General features: G+C 44.3%; 1 protein-coding gene and 1 long non-coding RNA gene across 6 annotated transcripts in view; one reads left to right on the top strand and one right to left on the bottom strand.

The window, feature by feature from the left end:
- The window catches only part of BMPR1A (bone morphogenetic protein receptor type 1A), a 111,087-nt gene extending 96,445 nt beyond the window's left edge, over window positions 1–14,642 (top strand). For 4 of the 5 annotated variants that reach the window (XM_040436972.1, XM_040436971.1, XM_040436970.1 and 1 more), the window contains 8 exons: window positions 1,131–1,230; window positions 2,426–2,528; window positions 2,795–2,933; window positions 6,343–6,535; window positions 8,626–8,923; window positions 11,709–11,884; window positions 12,089–12,219; window positions 14,089–14,642. In XM_040436972.1, the coding sequence (XP_040292906.1) occupies window positions 1,131–1,230; window positions 2,426–2,528; window positions 2,795–2,933; window positions 6,343–6,535; window positions 8,626–8,923; window positions 11,709–11,884; window positions 12,089–12,219; window positions 14,089–14,214 (1,266 nt within the window). In that variant the 3' untranslated portion in view covers window positions 14,215–14,642. The remainder of the gene's footprint in view (window positions 1–1,130; window positions 1,231–2,425; window positions 2,529–2,794; window positions 2,934–6,342; window positions 6,536–8,625; window positions 8,924–11,708; window positions 11,885–12,088; window positions 12,220–14,088) is intronic. The other variant, XM_040436974.1, reaches the window with a different exon arrangement.
- LOC121004685 lies at window positions 1,307–17,165 on the bottom strand. The gene is made up of 3 exons (XR_005779809.1): window positions 15,920–17,165; window positions 11,436–11,440; window positions 1,307–1,317 (listed from the first exon to the last, which is right to left on the bottom strand). It is a non-coding gene; the product is annotated as an uncharacterized LOC121004685 (long non-coding RNA).
- Between the last annotated feature and the right edge of the window lie 1,744 nt (window positions 17,166–18,909).

The following is an 18,909-nucleotide window of genomic DNA, read 5'->3' as shown; positions in this document are numbered from 1 at the left end:
AAAAGTACGGAGTTGGCTGCAGGGCACCTTCAAATAGCTGATCAACATTGTGCCATAAGTCCAACTACCAACTTTCTAACATTAGATTGCCCATCCTAAGGCTAGGCCATCTGTTGTAAAATGCTGAATATCCCCTTTAAAGGGATTCTGTCACCAGGTTTCCCCCCTGTCAGCTAAACATATGCTGATGTTCAGGGCCTCATCAGGATTCCTAATGTGGGCTTCTAAATGTGATCCGTAGCCTTATTTTGCAAAAAAAAAAAAAGTTTTACTAACCTGTCACTCAAAGAAATAAGATGCCCAAGGGATGCAAGGTGCCGGCCTCACCCACCGCCTTTCGTGCCCAGCGCCTCCTTTCCAGACTTCTGCACCGCCTCCTAATCCTCTGTTCCGCCTCTCGCTCTGCCTCCATCCCCCCTCCTCCTGCTGTAAGATCTCGCGCGTGCGCACAGGGCTCTGCCTGATACGCCCGTGCAGACTTCTCGATTTGGCTTCTTAAAGCGAAGTGCGCATGCGTCGGCACTTCGCTCAACCCAGGTATGACCTGCACTCTGGCGCCAGCCTCTCAGAGCCCTGTGCGCACGCGCGATATCTTACAGCAGGAGGAGGAGGGGGGAGGGAGAGTGAGAGGTGGCACTGAGGATTAGGAGGCGGTGCAGAAGTCTGCAAAGGCGGCGCTCGGCACGAACGACGGTGGGTGCGGCCGGTACCTTGCATCCCTTGACATCCCCTTGGGCACCTTATTTCTTTGAGTGGCAGGTTAGTAAAACCAGTTTTTTAGCAAAAGAAGGCTACGGATCACATTTAGAAGCCCACATTAGGAATCCTGATGAGGCCCTGAACATCAGCATATGTTTAGCTGACAGGGGTGAAACCTGGTGACAGAATCCCTTTAAGCATTAGAAGACCTACTTCCATAGCTTTTGCTAGTGCTACTGAAATTGGTCAACAGACACGTTGGACAGACCCATTAATAAGGATATGCACTACCAGACACAGGCCATGGATAAGTGTAGAGCTCTATCTACAAGCCTCTTCAGAGCCTCTATATGAAGAGGTCTCGTATGATATTTGTCATATGCACTTTTTGAAAGGCAGTAACCCTTTTTTCTTCTGTTTGAAAAATGTAGGATTCTCCCAAAGCCCAGATACGAAGGACAATTGAGTGCTGTCGGACTGACTTTTGCAATAAAGATTTGCAACCCACACTACCACCGGATGGGAGACCAGGTAATTTTTCTCGGCGTTTACATATTATACTTAGGCCTCATGCACACGACCGTAGTTATGGTCCGCATCCGAGCCGCAGTTTTGCGGCTCCGGTACGGACCCATTCACTTCAATGGGGCCGCAAAAGATGCAGACAGCACTCCGTTCCGAGGCCCCGCAAAAAAATATAGCATGTCCTATTGTCCGTTTTGCGGAATTTTATTATGCCTCAAATTTCTGCAGCTAATCTGCCACTTGTGACTTCACCCTATATTTTATTATTAGGGGTTTTTGCCATTTAGCTGTACTTAAGTGTAGTTGACTGGACTTGAAAAATAGGAACCCCGACACATATCATCCTTACTTTTGTCAGAAGAATATTCTTTTAACATACTTCAGCCAGTAGAAGTCTAAAGGTGTGCTAGATGTACAGGATATGATCTTTTCCTGACAATGATGCGCAGTACTACAATACTGATGAACTATCCTCCAGATAGGTGGTCAATATATAATTGGCAGAGGTAACCCCTGCCGGTCAGCTGTTTGAAGAAGTAGATTGCAGTGCAGTGTAATTACAGCTGTTCTGTGCCATTCAACTGAATGGGACTATTGTTTGATCTTTTGAATGATTTCATGGACAACTGATGGGTCATAATGCAGCCAGTCAGTATCTCGTGTATGGCTGGTTTTAGCTGAGGTCCTTTTTAAACCGTATGAATGCTGGGAAAGACCTGGAATGTGTATTAAAAAAAAAAAAAAAAATGCAGTCATCTGTTCCAGCTCTGAGAGTCCCATTTCCACTGCTTCCATCCTCCTGTGGACCAGAAGTGCGACGTCCTATCAGTCATGTGTTGCTTTGGGACACATCACTACTGAAGCCAAGAAATGGCAGCAGCAGTGCTTGTTACAACAGATGGGACATCACACTTACAGTCCACAGTGGACTTTAGCAGTAGAGACCCTCAGCTCTGGAACCCCAAAGGTTAGGTGAATATCTTTGTTTTTTGTGTTGAACGTATTCTGGGCCTTAGCTGACTTTACTCGGGAGTCTGATGGCCCCAGACCGTGCAGCAGTTATAGTGCAGCATCAGTGGAGTGGGTCCACACTTTTTCTTGCTTGTGAATATATTGGAGTTAATAATGTTAGACAGAACAGTCAGAGTAACTAACCTGCCTTCTGTTACAAAGTTCCGAATAACAGGGTCATTCTTTTCAGAAGGAATATTTGGCAGAAGTGTCCACGTCATAGCGCTGATTATATCCATTGTGGTCTGCTTATTAATCATGGTGGTCTTCATCTTCATTACCTGCATGTACAAGTAAGATCTTTATAAAAAATATATTTACCAATGTATATTTAGCATGTGACCTTATAAATATCAGACTTTAGTGTGGTTTTTTGCTGTGATTTGTAAAAAGTACCAAGGGACAAAAAACCCACCAGGAAACGGTCATAACGCGGTGTTTGCAGGACGTTATATAGTTTCCTATTTACCAACATGTAACACTGGCTGTCGTGTTTTTGCTCCCCCAAAAAAACGAACTAAAAATTAACCTGCATGTGCAACCACTCTGTTTTTTGCAGGCACAAGCTGGCAACCCAGAGAATGCTGTACAATAGAGACCTGGAACAAGATGATGCTTTTATACCAACTGGAGAGTCACTAAAGGCTCTCATTGACCTGTCCCAAAGTTCTGGCAGTGGATCTGGGCTTCCCCTCTTGGTAAAGCACAACGTTATCAAGTATTTTCTGTTTAGAAATTGACCAACTACTAACAGTTTCTTGTAGATATCCGTTTTAGACGTCATGCACACATAGCTGTAGGCATTCAATGTGCTGTAATATCGTGCTCCACATAGCATCATATTAAATGTTAATACTTCCTTAAAGAAGCACTCCAGGATTTTTTTTTTTCTTTTCTAACTGTATTTAGTGCAAAATAGGCCATTATTACAGAATACGGTAGAGGCACATGTAGGTCTGGGCCACTAATCGAAAAAACAAAACAAAAAAACTGACCATCGGCTTGATTCAAAGACAGCACCTTGCCTATGTCATTTTTTTCGGTTTGATTTTTGAGACATGATATGGTGTCGGGTAGCAGTGTTCCCTCTAAGCTCTGTGGTTCCCTCCTCACTGGGATACTGCCGGCCACTGCCACCAATGAAAAAGCCCAGTGGCCCGATGGAGAAGTGTCAGGGAAGGAGAGGAGAGAATAGGAGGGCAGGCGAGAGGGAAACTCACTGCGTTCTGGCAGTGCTGAATGTGGATAAAGTAAAGGACCTTTGATGTCATAGTCATATGACCAATAACATCCACTTGTTACTGGTCGCATGGTGATGACATCAAAGGTCCTTTAACTTATCAGCATTCAGGCAGATCTTACTGCAGGAGGTTTCCTGCAGTTTTACAGGTGTGTGCTTTATGCTGTGTCTCTATGTGCCTTATATTAATAGCAAGTGACCCCATCGTGTTATCATATAATAGGCTACATGGGGTTAGTTATGGTGTCACTATTAATGAGGCGCATGGAGGTTTAAATTTAATAACACCATGTACCTCCCATTAAAGGGGTTTTCCAGGCTTTTAATATTGATGAGCTATCCTCAAGGTAGGTCATCAATATCAGATCGGCAGGGGTCCGACATCCAGCACTCCCGCTGATCAGCTGTATGAAGAGAAGGCACGTGCCGTGCCTCTTCCTGCTTGCTGCTGCTATGTCTATGGCAAGCAAGAAGGAAGGAGCCGGCACTCTCGCACAGCGCATGCCTTCTCTTCATAAAACTGATAAGCGATATTGATGACCTACCCTAACCTAATTTGTGGGTTGGCAGCCATCTTGATTCCTTCTCCCCTCAGATATTATTTTCCTAATGAATCCTATGTTTCCCATCAAGCCTGGCTTTGCAGAGGGGGTGGGTCTCGCCACACTGTACTGTGTAAGGGCAGCCATGACACAACTGCTGTCCCCTCACATTGCAGGGTCTCAGTGTTCTCCTATGTCAGGGGTAGGCAACCTCTGGCACTCCAGCGGTTGTGAAACTATAGCTCCCAGCATGCATACTTGCTCTGCTCTTCTCAGATCTCTCATAGAAATGAATGGAGCATGCTGGGAATTGTAGTTTCACAACAGCTGGAGTGATGAAGGTTGCTGATCCCTGTCCTATGTGATACAGCTTGACCTGTCTGCCCTCTGCCCTGTCAGCTCTTACATAAAGGAGGCAGGGTGACCAGTGTGAAGCTCCATCCCAGAGAACTACAATGGAGAATCATCATACATGGTATAGACAGGCAGTATCAGGAGGTGTATATAACTGCAGCTAGTCACTGTATACACTTAACTACTATATATCTGAACTCTTGGTCCTTTAGATAGACAATATATATTCCAGGCAGGCTTTTATGTGTCTCCTACTGAGGGGAGGCTTCTTTCTGGCCACTCTGCCATATAGCCCAGATTTTTGGAGTGCTGTAGTGATGGCTGACCTTCTGGAAACTTTTCCCATCTCCACACAGGATCTTTGGAGCTCAGCTAGAGTCACCATTAGGTATATGCTCACCTCTCTTACGCCCCTTTCACACGGGCGAGTTTTCCGCGCGGGTGCAATGCGGGAAGTGAACGCATTGCACCCGCACTGAATCCGGACCCATTCATTTCTATGGGGCTGTGCACATGAGCGGTGATTTTCACGCATCACTTGTGCGTTGCGTGAAAATCGCAGCATGCTCCTCTTTGTGTGTTTTTCCACGCAACGCAGGCCCCATAGAAGTGAATAGGGTTGAGTGAAAATCGCAAGCAAGTGCTGATGCGGTGCCATTTTCACGCACAGTTGCTAGGAGACAATCTGGATGGGGACCCGATCATTATTATTTTCCCTTGTAACATGGTTATAAGGGAAAATGGCATTCTGAATATAGAATGCATAGTAAAATAGGGCTGGAGGGGTTAAAAAAATAATAATTTAAATAAATTTAACTCCCCTTAATCCACTTGTTCGCGCAGCCCGGCTTCTCTTCTGTCTTGTTCTGTGAGGAATAGGACCTTTGATGACATCACTACGCTCATCACATGGTCCGTCACATGATCCATCACCAGGGTGATGGACCATGTGATGAACGCAGTGACGTCAACGAAGGTCCTATTCCTCACAGAACAAGACAGAAAAGATGCTGGGCTGCGCGAACAAGTGGATTAAGGCGAGTTAAATTTATTTTATTTTTTTTAACCCCTCCAGCCCTATTGTACTATGCATTCTGTATTCAGAATGCTATTATTTTCCCTTATAACCTGTGAAGAAGTTCGGGCCTGGGTACCACATTCAGTTTTTTATCATGCGCGTGCAAAACGCATTGCACCCGCGTGATAAAAACTGAACGCAATCGCAGTCAAAACTGACTGCAATTGCGTACCTACTCGCGCGGGTTTGCTGCAACGCATCCGGACATGCTCGTGTGAAAGAGGCCTTACCAAGGCCCTTCTTCCCCATTACTTAGCTTGGAGGGGTAGCCACCTCTAGGAAGAGTCCTGTTTGTTCCAAACTTTTTCCATTTAAGAATTATGGAGGTCACTGTGCTCTTGGAAACTTTCAGTGTAGCAGTTTACCCTTCTCCAGATCTGTGCCTCCACACAATACTATCTCCAAGCTCTCCCAGCAGTTCTTTCCTCCTCATGGCTTGGTTTTTGTTCTGATTTGCATTGTCAGCTGTGAGACCTTATATAGACAGGGGTGTGTCTTTACAAATTTTGTCCAATCAAACGAATTTACCACCGGTGGATTCCAATCGGGGTGTAGGAACATCTCAAAAATATGATCAAGGGAAATGAGAAGCCCCCAGAGCTAAATTTCAAGCGTCAAAGGGTCTGAATACTTATGTCCATGTGAAATTCTAATAAATTAGCAAAAATTATGGGGAACTTTGGGAAACTTGATTTATTTTTTATTTTAGCACAAGGCCGTAACATAACAAAATGTAAAAAAAACTGAAATGGTCTGAAGACTCTCCCAATGCATTGTACATGGGTAGTGGGTTATAAAGTCTTGCTTTTGCCTTTTCTATTTTAACTTAATGAAAAACCTTAACCATTATGACACGTTTTGAAGTGGATTAACCTATGGTTTTGGCCTTACAGGTCCAGAGAACAATTGCAAAGCAGATCCAAATGGTGAGGCAGATAGGAAAGGGACGATATGGAGAGGTTTGGATGGGAAAGTGGAGAGGAGAAAAAGTGGCCGTGAAAGTCTTCTTCACTGCTGAGGAAGCCAGCTGGTTCAGAGAGACTGAAATCTACCAGACTGTGCTGATGAGACATGAGAATATATTAGGTAAGTAAAACTCAAGCCACCTCAAGAAGTAGTCTTCTCGTCTGTACTTATACAGTAGTTAAGGCAATTAACATAGCCTTGGGCTGCATTTACATTTCTTATGGTTGCTTCCCACCCCTAACAGCCTAATGAAACTGATAAAAATGCTTTGCAAGCTGAAGGACTGTATTTGAGCTGGACATTCTCTGTACTGAGACTGAACCAGAAAGACTTGTAGAAATTTGGGCATCTAATTTGGGGCATTTAAACAAAAAAAATAAAAATACTCAATGCAGGTCTGAATCATACTGGGATACATGAGGGTCAGTGCTAATATCACCATTCTGCATCTAGGGCTTTTCAATATTTTTTTTTTCTCTTTTAACGACTCATTCACCCAACTGTAGGCTGTCCGTGCCCATATTGTGGACTGCAATCGCCATTGACTTGAATGGGTCCACAAGATGCAGAGGCATGGATCGTAAGCCTACAGAAGCACTATGAAGCACTTCTGTGGGATTTCAGTCCTTGTCTCTGCACCGCAAAAAAAAAAAACATGTCCTATTTTTTTTGTTGCAGAAGGTCTCTTGCAGATTGCGGACACATTCAAGTCAATAGGGCCGCATCCGCAAACGGTGTGCCGCAGGGCGGTGCCCGTGCATTGCGGACCACGATTTGTGGTCCGCAGCACGGGGCACACTCGCTCGTATGCATGAGTTTTCCAAGACTTTAATACTGTTGACCTATCTTCTGGATAGTCATCAGTATCTGATCGGTGGGTTCTGACACCTGGTCATCTGTTCGAGAAGGCAGTCTTCTCTCAGCTTTTTCTAGGCCAGTGACGACACGTTCGTCAGTCACATGGCCTAGTTGCAGCTCAGCCCCATAGAAGTGAATGGGGCTGAGCACAACACCAAGCACAGCCGCTGTACAATGTACGGCTGTGTGCTTGGTAAGCACAGAGAAAGCCGCAGCGCTCACAGTAGCACCAATCAGATACTTATGACTTATCCAGAAGATGGTGAATCAGTACTAAAGTCTTGGAAAACCCTTTTAAAGGGTTTCTGTCATAAGAAATAACATTATGTAGCTGACTGACCTTAACGATGTGCTAATGTCAGCAGTACATAAAGGTATGTTTTATAACTCCCTGCTGCCGTTCTCTTAAAATAAACACTTAAAATATGCTAATGAGCCTCTAGGTGCTACGAGAGCGTTGCTTCAGCACCTAAAGGCTTGGTCTATGAACCCTTTGGCATGCCCAGGTCCTGTTGATTGACGTCCGAGTTCTCCTCATCGTCCATTAAATCCCATGCCTGCGCCGTCCCGTTTTGTATTCGGCGCAGGCAGTGAAGGACGCGCTCCTGCTGCCGGCTACCTTCCTTCGGCACAGTGAGGAAGCCGACAGCAGGAGCACGTCCTACACTGCCTGTGCCGAATACTAAACGGGACTACGCAGGCGTGGGATTTACAGGATGATTAGGAGAAATCTAAAGTCAATCAACTGGACCTGGGTATGCCAAAGGGTGCGTAGATCGAGCCTCTAGGTGCTGAAGTAGCACCTAGAGGCTCATTAGCATATTTTAAGTGTTTATTGTAAGAGAACGGCAGCAGGCAGGGAGTTATAAAGCACACTGTCATGTACTGCTGACATTAGCACATCGATCAGTCAGCTACATAATGTTATTTCTCATGACAGAAACCCTTTAAGTAGGATCTTAAAAGTTTCAACCTGTTCATGCAACGGCTCTGCCCAATGTCTATACCCAATTTAACCAAAACTCTGACTTAGAAGCTGATCTGTCAATAACTTGTGCTGCCCTGTAGCATAATATTGGAACAGGTCTTTTAACCATGAACCTGGACAGCACAAACATTTTGACTTGTAGAACCTTACAAAGGCTACAATAGGCTCCTAGTTATGAGCCACATCCCAGTGACTGACAGTCTGCCATGAAGACTTGCAGGAACACGACAGTCAGCCCAAATAGCACAAAAGAAATTGCAGTGACTAATAGAGCAGACCTGTTCCCATACTTGCCCTTAAACAGCTCGTAGTACACGGAAAGAAAGTAAATCCGACATTGTTTTTTTTTGTTTTGTTTTTTTAGGTTTCATAGCTGCAGATATTAAAGGGACTGGATCGTGGACACAAATGTATTTAATAACAGAATATCACGAGAATGGGTCTCTCTACGACTTTCTCAAGTGTGCCACCTTGGATACAAGATCTCTTCTTAAATTGGCTTTTTCTGCTGCCTGTGGTCTCTGCCACCTGCACACTGAAATTTACGGTACTCAGGGAAAGCCAGCAATCGCACACAGGGATCTGAAGAGCAAAAACATCCTGATCAAGGAAAACTGGACATGTTGCATTGCTGACCTGGGACTTGCAGTGAAATTTAACAGGTAATTCTTAAAACTTGCCAGATTTCCCAGAAAGTATTGCCAACATTATTACACAGTTACTAGTATTACACCCAATTCAGACTGCATTCATTTCCGTCCATGTGCGGTCCAGACTGCACCCGCCTAGCACACAAACCCATTAAAGTAAATGGTGCAATTACACTTCAGTTTTTTTCTGCACCAACTGTTGGTCAATACAGAGAAACTCAGATCATGCACCAATCGTGTCAGTTTTCAATATAAGGCCTCATGCACACGGCCGTTGGGCGACCCGCAAACGGCGGGTCGACAATCCAGTCGCTGGCCGTATGCATCACGGAAATGCAGAACGGGGTCACGAAGCACTACGGAGTACTTCCGTGGTTTTTCTTTCCGTTGTTCCGCACCAGAAATAAATGACATCATATTTTTTTGCGGTGCGGACAGACCATGAACCCATTCAAGTTGAATGGGTCCAGCCTGCTGCACAGATGTTGCCCGTGCATTGGGAACCGCAATTGCAGTCCCCAAAGCACGGAACGGCCGCACAACGGCCGTGTGCATGTGGCCTAAGGGTGCATTCACATGACCGTATGTATTTTGCAGTCTGCAAAACACGGATCCGCAATGGAAATATGGATGAAATCAGTTTTGCTTTTTTTTTTAACGCACTCCCAAAACTGTAAAACCCCCTCAAAACGCCCAAAAAATAACTGACACCAACCTTAGATGGTTATTCTGACTTATGACAATAGGGCATGGCTGCCACAAGAAGGGGTTGTGCGAAACTTTTGTATGATTCTGTTGTAAAGTAACCATCCATTAGGTGTTGTAAAGTTATACTATACAGTCTAAGGCAGTGGTGGCGAACCTATGGCACGGGTGCCAGAGGCGGCACTCATAGCCCCCTCTGGGCACCCGCGCCCTGGAAGAAGTCTATGGTGTACTAATATGCCTTAGACTTTTCCTGCCATTCATCAGCGCAGGGCGCACTATAAACACATTGAATGTAGGCAGGTTATTATAGCTAAATGATAAAGTACATGGAAGATATACTATATTGGTATTCAGGGTAAATTGCTGTGTTGGCACTGTGATAAATAAGTGGGTTTTGGGTTCCATTTTGGGCACACGGCCTCTAAACAGTTCATCATCAATGGTCTAAGGGCTAATTTTACACAACCGTATGGCCCTTGTGCCACTGTTGCTTACCGCAAACAGCAGGTCCATAATACGTGGGTGCTGGCAGTGTGCAGTGGATGCAGACCCATTGACTTGAATGGGTCCGCGATCTGCAAAAGATAGGAAATGTCCAATCTTTGGCAGAGCGGAGGCATAGATTGGAATCCCTTCCGTAGGCTTTCAGTTCGGGCCTCCGCACTGCAAAAGAGGACTTGTCCTATCTTTTACTGTATTTTGCGCATCACTGACCCATTGAGGACATTGGGTCCACACCGCAGCACGGAGCTTACACAGCCTGTGCCCGTTCATCGCGGACCGGTATTTGTGGTCCATAGCACGAGCACGGCAACCATAGGGTTGTGTGAATGAGCCTTAGGCCTCTTTCACACAAGCGTGTCCGGATGCGTCCCGGTGCATTGTGGCAAACCCTCGCGAGTAGGAACGCAATTGCAGTCAGTTTTGACTGCGATTGCGCTCCGTTCAGTTTTTATCGCGCGGGTGCAATGAGTTTTGCACGCGCGTGATAAAAAAAACGACTGTGGTACCCAGACCCTGACTTGTTTACAGAAGTTCAGGTTTGGGTTAGTTGTAGTCTAGATTGTATTATTTCCCCTTATAACATGGTTATAAGGGAAAATAGCATTCTGAATACAGAATGCATAGTACAATAGGGCTGGAGGGGTTAAAAAATAATTTAACGCCCCTTAATCCACTTGTTCGCACACCCCGGCTTCTCTTCTGTCTTCATCTGTGAGGAATAGGACCTTTGATGACGTCACTGCGTTCATCACATGATCCATCACCCTGGTGATGGATCATGTGATGGACCATGTGATGAGCTTAGTGACGTCATCAAAGGTCCTATTGCTCACAGATGAAGACAGAAGAGATGCCGGCTGCGCGAACAAGTGGATTAAGGGGCGTTAAATAATTTTTTTTAACTCCTCCAGCCCTATTGTACTATGCATTCTGTATTCAGATAATAATAATGATCGGGTCCCCATCCCAATTGTCACATAGCAACCGTGCGTGAAAATCGCACCGCATCCGCACTTGCTTGCGGATGCTTGCGTTTTTCACGCAACCCCATTCATTTCTATGGGGCCTGCGTTACGTGAAAAACGCACAGAGGAGCATGCTGCGATTTTCACGCAACGCACAAGTGATGCGTGAAAATCGCTGCTCATGTGCACAGCCCCATAAAAATGAATGGGCCAGGATTCAGTGCGGGTGCAATGTGTTCAACTCGCGCATCGCATCCGCGCGGAATACTCGCCTGTGTGATAGGGGCCTTAAAGGGGCATCCTATTTATCATCCACCATCAGACACTGCGAAATCTGTCAGTTTTACACTGCCTGAGTATTATATAGTATTAGGAAATGTGCCCCATTTTATACTATAGCTCATTTGTTTGGTAGTGAGCAGAAATCTAAAAGCAAAAACTAATTTCAAGATTTTTTTATGCCAAAAGCAGCTTTATGCTTGAATGAAAGCAAGGAATGGATACAAGCGGTATTGGAAAAGAGGGACTTAAACTTTTTTCTGTTGGATGAAAAACTGCGCATGTGATTTCAACCTTAGTATGTAACATTACAAAAACCTTCTGCTTCTCCTTCCTTTCAGTGACACACATGAAGTAGATATTCCCCTGAACACTCGTGTCGGCACAAAACGGTACATGGCACCTGAGGTCCTGGATGAAAGTCTGAATAAGAACCATTTCCAGGCTTACATTATGGCTGACATCTACAGCTTTAGCCTAATCATTTGGGAAATGACCCGTCGCTGCATCACTGGTGGTAAGGCGTCATATAAACCATTGATAGTCTGAGAAACTTAGGGAATATCTGCAGTTTCTTAAAGTTATTTGTCAAGCAATAAACTGTCAGGTCGGCTGTTAAGTAGAATCACAGTGCCTTTTACAGCAGCCTGTATTCCGATGGTGCATTGCTGAAGTACTTGTAAGATAATATTTATAGTAAACCTACTCTCAATTTTTTCAGGTATTGTTGAAGAATATCAGTTGCCATATTATGATATGGTGCCAAGTGACCCATCCTTTGAGGACATGAGAGAAGTTGTGTGCATTAAGTGCCTACGGCCCACTGTGTCAAATAGGTGGAACAGTGATGAGGTAAGGGGCTCGTTTTCTTCTATTGCTCTGAGGTTTATTTGGATTGCTTACAACACCACATTTTTACAAAGGACTTAAAGGGGTTCTCCACGTAGTCTAAATTGATGACCCATGCTCAGATTAGCTCGTCAATATGAAATCTGTGGGGGTAGACTACTGGCACCCCTACCGATCAGCCGTAAGAAGAGCATGCAACGCTTGTACAAGCGTTGTGTTTTCTTTGGTGTTTACCTGCTTGTCGTCGACACTGCGTTAGCGACCACTGTAATTGCAGCTCCTACACGTGAATGAGACGGAGGAGCTTTAATTACACTGCTTGCTGTCGACACTGCAATGGCCAACAGTGAAGAGAAGTTTACCTGTTGCTCATACAAAGGACAACCCATGCTCTCTCCCATTATAAATGGGGCTAAAAGTGGCCATATTCCTTCATGGCTTCCAGCCCAAAAGCTGTTCCTCCTGACCATCCCATATACATGTATGCTCGGTTTGGGGAATTCAACATTGATTAACCCCTACCACAACCTCTCTCCCCCACGCACGCACACAATTTGCTGGAAGAATATTGGCAGTACATCAAATATATTGTTGGCCATTCCCACCAAAAATCTGCTGCTTTAGCCAACCTTAGTCTAAGGCTACATGCACACCAACGTTGTTTGTTTCCGTGTCCGGTCCGTTTTTTTTGTTTTTTTTTGCGATTAGGATGCGGACCCATTCATTTCAATGTGTCCTCAAAAATTTATTTATTTTTGCGGATCAGCAATTTGCAGACTGCAAAACACATACGGTCATGTAGCCCAGGGTTGGGATTTTATGCCAAGCAATGTTGAAAACTGGGTCTCGTGGAGATTCAGAGCTGCAGAAAGATCAGAATTGCCCACCTCACTTGTACATATGTGTCTACTTTTTATGTTGATTATTAAACATGAGAAGGTGATCTTGGAGATTCAGGGAAAGCTAAAGGGGTTGTCTCGCTTCAGCAAGTGGCATTTATCAAGTAGAGAAAGTTAATACAAGGCACTTACTAAAGTATTGTGACTGTCCATATGCGGACTAAATTAATTTTTCCATCACATTATACACTGCTCGTTTCCATGGTTATGACCACCCTGCAATCCAGCAGCAGTGGCTGAGCTTGCACACTATAGGAGAAAGTGCCGATCTCTCTGGTGGCCGGGACTGTGGGATCTCGCATGGGCTGACGCTTTTTTCCTATAGTGTGCAAGCACGGCCACCACTGATGGACTGCAGGGCAGTCGTAACCATTGAAAGGAGCAGTGTATAATATGATGGGAACATTAAGCCAGCCAACAAAGGATGCAATATGGACAATCACAATACATTAGTAAGTGCCTTGTATTACCTTTCTCTACATAATTCATAAATGCTGAAGTGACACAACCTCTTTAAGGTCCCTTTTTGCAGGACTATTATCTGGCAGATTATCAGGAACCAACGTTTATACAATCTCTCATTCCTGATACTTGGCTCTTGTAAATGTGTAACTGATAAATGATCAAGTTTGAGTGCAATATTTGTTTATGCCGACACTAAAATCGGTGATCTGCTGTCTAGAAACACTGAATTTGTATGGGGACGAATGACTGCAGCAATGATCACTTCTCCGTCCAGTGGAGGCGATTGCTGCATGTAAATGTAGCTCTTGCTTCCTCTGACTAGCGTGTTATTATCAGGAAGGAATGGTTCCTTCTCCGTAATTGCCTGCTCAATCCGTGCATGTAAATGCGCCGTTAATGTGGTGAGGGTGAGTGCAGGAATGGCCTTATGCAAATCCTGGTCAATAGATATGTTATTGCCATCTTTACGTTTCAGAACATGCTTTTAATACGTTGTCTCCTTCTCCAGTGCTTGCGGGCAATTTTGAAGCTAATGGCTGAGTGTTGGGCCCAAAATCCAGCTTCCCGTCTGACAGCTCTAAGGATCAAAAAGACACTTGCAAAAATGGTGGAGTCACAAGATGTCAAGATTTGACAGTGGAAATATCCGGCTTCAAAAAAGGGACTCTAGACAGAGGAAGCAAAGTGCAAGAAGAGGCAACTGAAGATTCAACGGCCTCCCGTATTCATTTTGCAGGCTGCTATCTAAAGACATAACTCAGTACTATGTAGAATATTGTGCCGGGAGCGTCTCCTCACCGCTGGGAGCCGCTGTGTGCGTCAGAACAGAATATTTTTGTTTTTATATTTTATCAAGACTTTTATGACAGACTTCAAAGTTCCAGTTTTATGATTACTGAATTGCATGTTCAAGCTATATTGCTTTCTATGAAAGCAAGTTATTTTAAGATTTTGCTTACGCACCCTTGTGGAGAAGAAACATGTCAGCGTTGCCTTTTTACTATATGTACCTAAAGCAAGGTTTTTTGTGTGCCACCAGTTATTGTTTGCCATATTTTTTTTAAATGTAAAATGCCAAACATGTTGTTGATATTATGACCTAAGTATCATTATCCTATGCACCTACCAACCATAGCTGGTACCTACCGTAGTATGAGTGCCCCAAATCGCCATTCCTGCTACCACACTATGTGCCTCCCCCACGTAATAGTACCTTTCTAACAGGTCTTTTCAGTGCCATTTCTATCTTTGCAACTACATTTGTATTTTCTTGGTGCATCTCCTGCTCTCATGTGGCCTAAAACCCTGTGTAGCCCGATTCTGCAATTACCCATTCTACATGGTTGTCCAGGTGCACATAGCCTTTAAAGAGGACCTGTCAGCACTCTGCCATGTCTGTTTCCCATGACATGAACACTCTGGGGCATCTGTTATGCTTTTATGTTGTTCCTCTGTTATTTATACGAGAAGTTTAGGAGTGAATTGCCAGCGGTGTGTGGCTAGTTGTGGGGGTCCCTGCACAGTCTCGGAGTCCTGTCCGTGAAGGCAGTGACCGATTATGCAAGGACACACCGTTTTCACAATGGTAGTGGTTGGCAATTTATTCCTACATTTATAGGAGTTAAAGGCTATGTCCACCTGGACAACCATATAGAATGTGTAATAGCAGAATCGGGCTACAGCACAACAAATGCAAGTAGTTACTAAAACGTGCCTGCCAGGAAATCTGACCGGTCCACTTCAAGGCCCAAAAAAAATAATCTGAACAGACCTGATTTTTTATTTCCAGTGTTCTGCCAAATCATATAATTCTGAAATTAGGATGGAAAAACACAAAAGGAGCGAATCCATTGCAAAGAATTACCTCAGTATTTTATTAGCTAGAAATATTTTTTTAAAATAAATTCTGTATTAGTGGAATATGTATGTCCCCGTGAACCTCAGTTGCTCAGTCTCTTGCACCTGCTAGGAGTATTAGTTTGAAATTCTTTTTTACAGGACCTAATGGGGCCTTAGAGGACCTGCTGCCAAACTAAAGCGGTTAACTAGAGAAAATAGCCATGTTTTCCACGGTATGGCATGCTGCTTTGATTTTCCTGATGGAGCAAGGGAGAGACTTCCCCCTTGTAAAGAATCTGAACCGGTTGCCACGCTTCTGTGGCTAACCACTTTGGATTTGCATGTCTTGCCCAATAACTTTAAGGGGCATAACTCAAACGGGTCGGGCAGAAAAATCTAAGTATGCCATGTTCAGGGAAGCAGGGCTATTTTAACTATATAAACAGCTCACATATTTCACTTTGGTGATGGGCCTTCTTCAGTTAAGGCCCTGTATGCACAGATCTGCAAAATACAGGTGTGCAGTCCGTGTGCCGTCACATTTTATTTGTGGACCCGTTTGTTTTCAATGGATCCTTGGCCTGTCTCTTTGCGGACATGTGCATGCAAAAAGCACACAGATCCTCTGTGTGTTTTCCCGCATGCATACGTCCATTCCATGTCCTATACCTGTCCGCAAAATGTGGATGCAACATGGACTGCCAAACATACGGTCTTGTGCATGAGGCCTTATTCTCAAATTTCCTATCCCTGCAGTACTATGAATTCGGCCTAACTAATGTCCTTTTATATGAAGATATATCTGCCTTTTTGTTAATTTAGATTAGACTGGAAAAGTAACAACTCCACTCTTCTGGTGTTGCAAGTCAGTCCCATCCGAGCGAATCTCTGACAACGCTTTTAATGGCCGCACTATTGTTAAGGTGCATAGGTCATTAGCATGTTAGAAATACAACATATCTATGACCGTTAAAGCCACTTTCATGGTAACGCCTGCAGTCCATGGACCTCCTCACAAATCTTCTGAACCAAACCTAGACCAGGCTCCAGTGGTCCACGTCCAGTTTAGGCTATAAGAGGGCATCTAATAGTTGCCCATGAAAACCCTGACACGAGAGCAGCTTTAGCTGGTTCCTAAGAATAAAAATGAAATGAACAGAAATACTTACTAAATGTGCTGTGTGTGACCGTAGTATTTTCTATTAGGTAATTTTTCTGAACGTGCGGCTAATTGATCAGTCCCTGCCTTCGTTTACAATACTAAGCTATATTATGGCCTATCATAATAAATTCAGGAATTTAATTGTATTAGAGCATAAAGCTGGTTTTACATGTATTCCAAGCTTTAATTTTTATTTTAAAGAGTTGTCTCATCTCGCCATTACTAACCACCAGCTGGCTGGGAAACAGCAGTGTGCTCCTGTGCTCTCTGTTTCAGTAGCTCCCATTGTGGTGCATGAAAGATGGAAACCGCGTAGCACAGCAAGCTATGGGGTTTATGAGTTAGGGAAACAATATAGCTTGCTGTGCTACGTTGTTTCTGTAGTTCTCATGCACTTCATTGGGAGCTACTGAAACAAGTGTCAGAGCGCTCTACTGTTTTCCGACCAGCTGCTAGGTCTCATGTCACCTTAGTAATGGCGAGATGAGACAAACCCTTTAAGGAAATAGGTTTTTGTACATGATGATGGAAAAAAAATTGTACCTGAAAATTTCAATTTCCATCAGTGTCAGGTGCAGGTCCCACATCTGGGACCCGCTCCTGTCTCCAGGATGAGGTCCCTGGAGTAAAGAAAAAGCAGCTGTACATGCCCAGTCACTCAGTTCACCACTAGGCTATTTCTGGCAGTCCCACGGCGGTACTATGGGACTTCCAAGCATGCACGGCTATTTTCAGAATGCCCAAAGAGGTGAATGGAGAGCACGCCTCGTATGTGAGGTCTGCTCTCCGTCACTTTGGGGGCTTCATTCTGGAGATACAGGTGCAGGTCCTAGAGACCCACTACTAACACTGATTGCACATCCTAGCGATATGCCAGCAATGTGCTCGATGGAAATGCCCTTTAACTGACAGGGAATCCAGTATCTAATGATTGCCGGCTCTGGTTCTGTCTTGTCCTAGTGTGTCAGGGGTATAACTGATATTAACATTTGCTTATAGGAATCCATTTTTGTGAAAGACTTAAAAGTTTATCTCAATGTTCATTCAGGCAAAGGCCACACACGAGTTTGTCTGGTCTGGCCTTTACTCTCTGATGGCCACATTTCCCAAAAGGATAACTGCTTGGCTGACCTGAACTTACTAGGTCATAGTGCCCAGGCCCAGGTCTTCTGTCCCCCTACTCAGAGCATCTTGTGGGACAGCACAGTAGACCTGTGGTCGGGCACGGACTCGGCATCATAAGCGACTTTGATGCAGTGAGTTGCAGTCTGTCAAGCCATGGTTGATCCAGAAAAGGCAGCCATTACACAGAGCGTGTATTCCAGACCAGAATTCTCTTAAGAAACCGGCCTCAGAGTAAAGTTGGATTTGAACATCTGACTGAGCAGACAGTTTATCATTCCTTTCCGATAACGGCCTGCTCATCAGTGGAGGGAAGAGCTGCAATTGCATGGCCAGATATGCTGCCTGGTACACGTTACAGATTTATGACAGCTCTTGTTATCTTGCATTTATCCTTGGTATAGGGGATGAAGGAGCGGTAATACAATCTGTTGTCCCATACAGTTTTACTTTGTCTGCAGAACATCCCTTGTATACGTAAAAGATACGATCACCCAACATTCAAGCATTTGCTCATTTGTTAGCTGATAGGTGGCATGCTTACATGGGGCAAAGATCAAGAACGAGTGTTCTCCCTGATCGTTGCTCTTGTGAAAGGCCCCTTAGGCGCTGTTCACCGGCCCCCATTTCTTCAGGATCCTAGACTAAAATATTGAGATATCAGACTATTTGTTTTAAAATGTAAACTTGACATTACAGGAATGGCACCGCAGAAAAGAGATGATAGGAGAGCTTGTATTAACACTAGTGCAATCAAAACGTACAGCATCAGCTACTTTAATTTTCTGAAGAGACAGGAACTGCAATTAGTTGCCTTATGTAACAACTCGCCATTTCATTTGTTTTAATGCATCACTATCTGTGTGTGAACAGATCCATACTAAAAATTAAAAAAAACTTAAGTGAGAATGACACCAACTATTTACAGCAGCAAGAGACTACAGAATAATGGTTATCATCAGATGCAATAATGTGACACTTGCAGTGTTTAATATGATGTGTAAGCTTACTGTGTCTGAGTGCGGTGATCCTGGCTCTGTTGCTTTCTAAGGCCTCCTGCACACAACTGCATGTTCTTTCCACATCGTCTGCATTTTTTGCAGATCGGATGTAGGTCCATTCATTTTAATGGGACCACAAGACATGTGGACAGCACACAGTGTGTTGTCCGCATCCATGTGTCCATTCCTATCCTATGCAGACTAG

Source organism: Bufo bufo, chromosome 6, assembly GCF_905171765.1.
Source record: "Bufo bufo chromosome 6, aBufBuf1.1, whole genome shotgun sequence".
Classification (NCBI taxonomy): Eukaryota; Metazoa; Chordata; class Amphibia; order Anura; family Bufonidae; genus Bufo; species Bufo bufo.
This window is presented reverse-complemented; position numbering and strand designations above follow the sequence as displayed.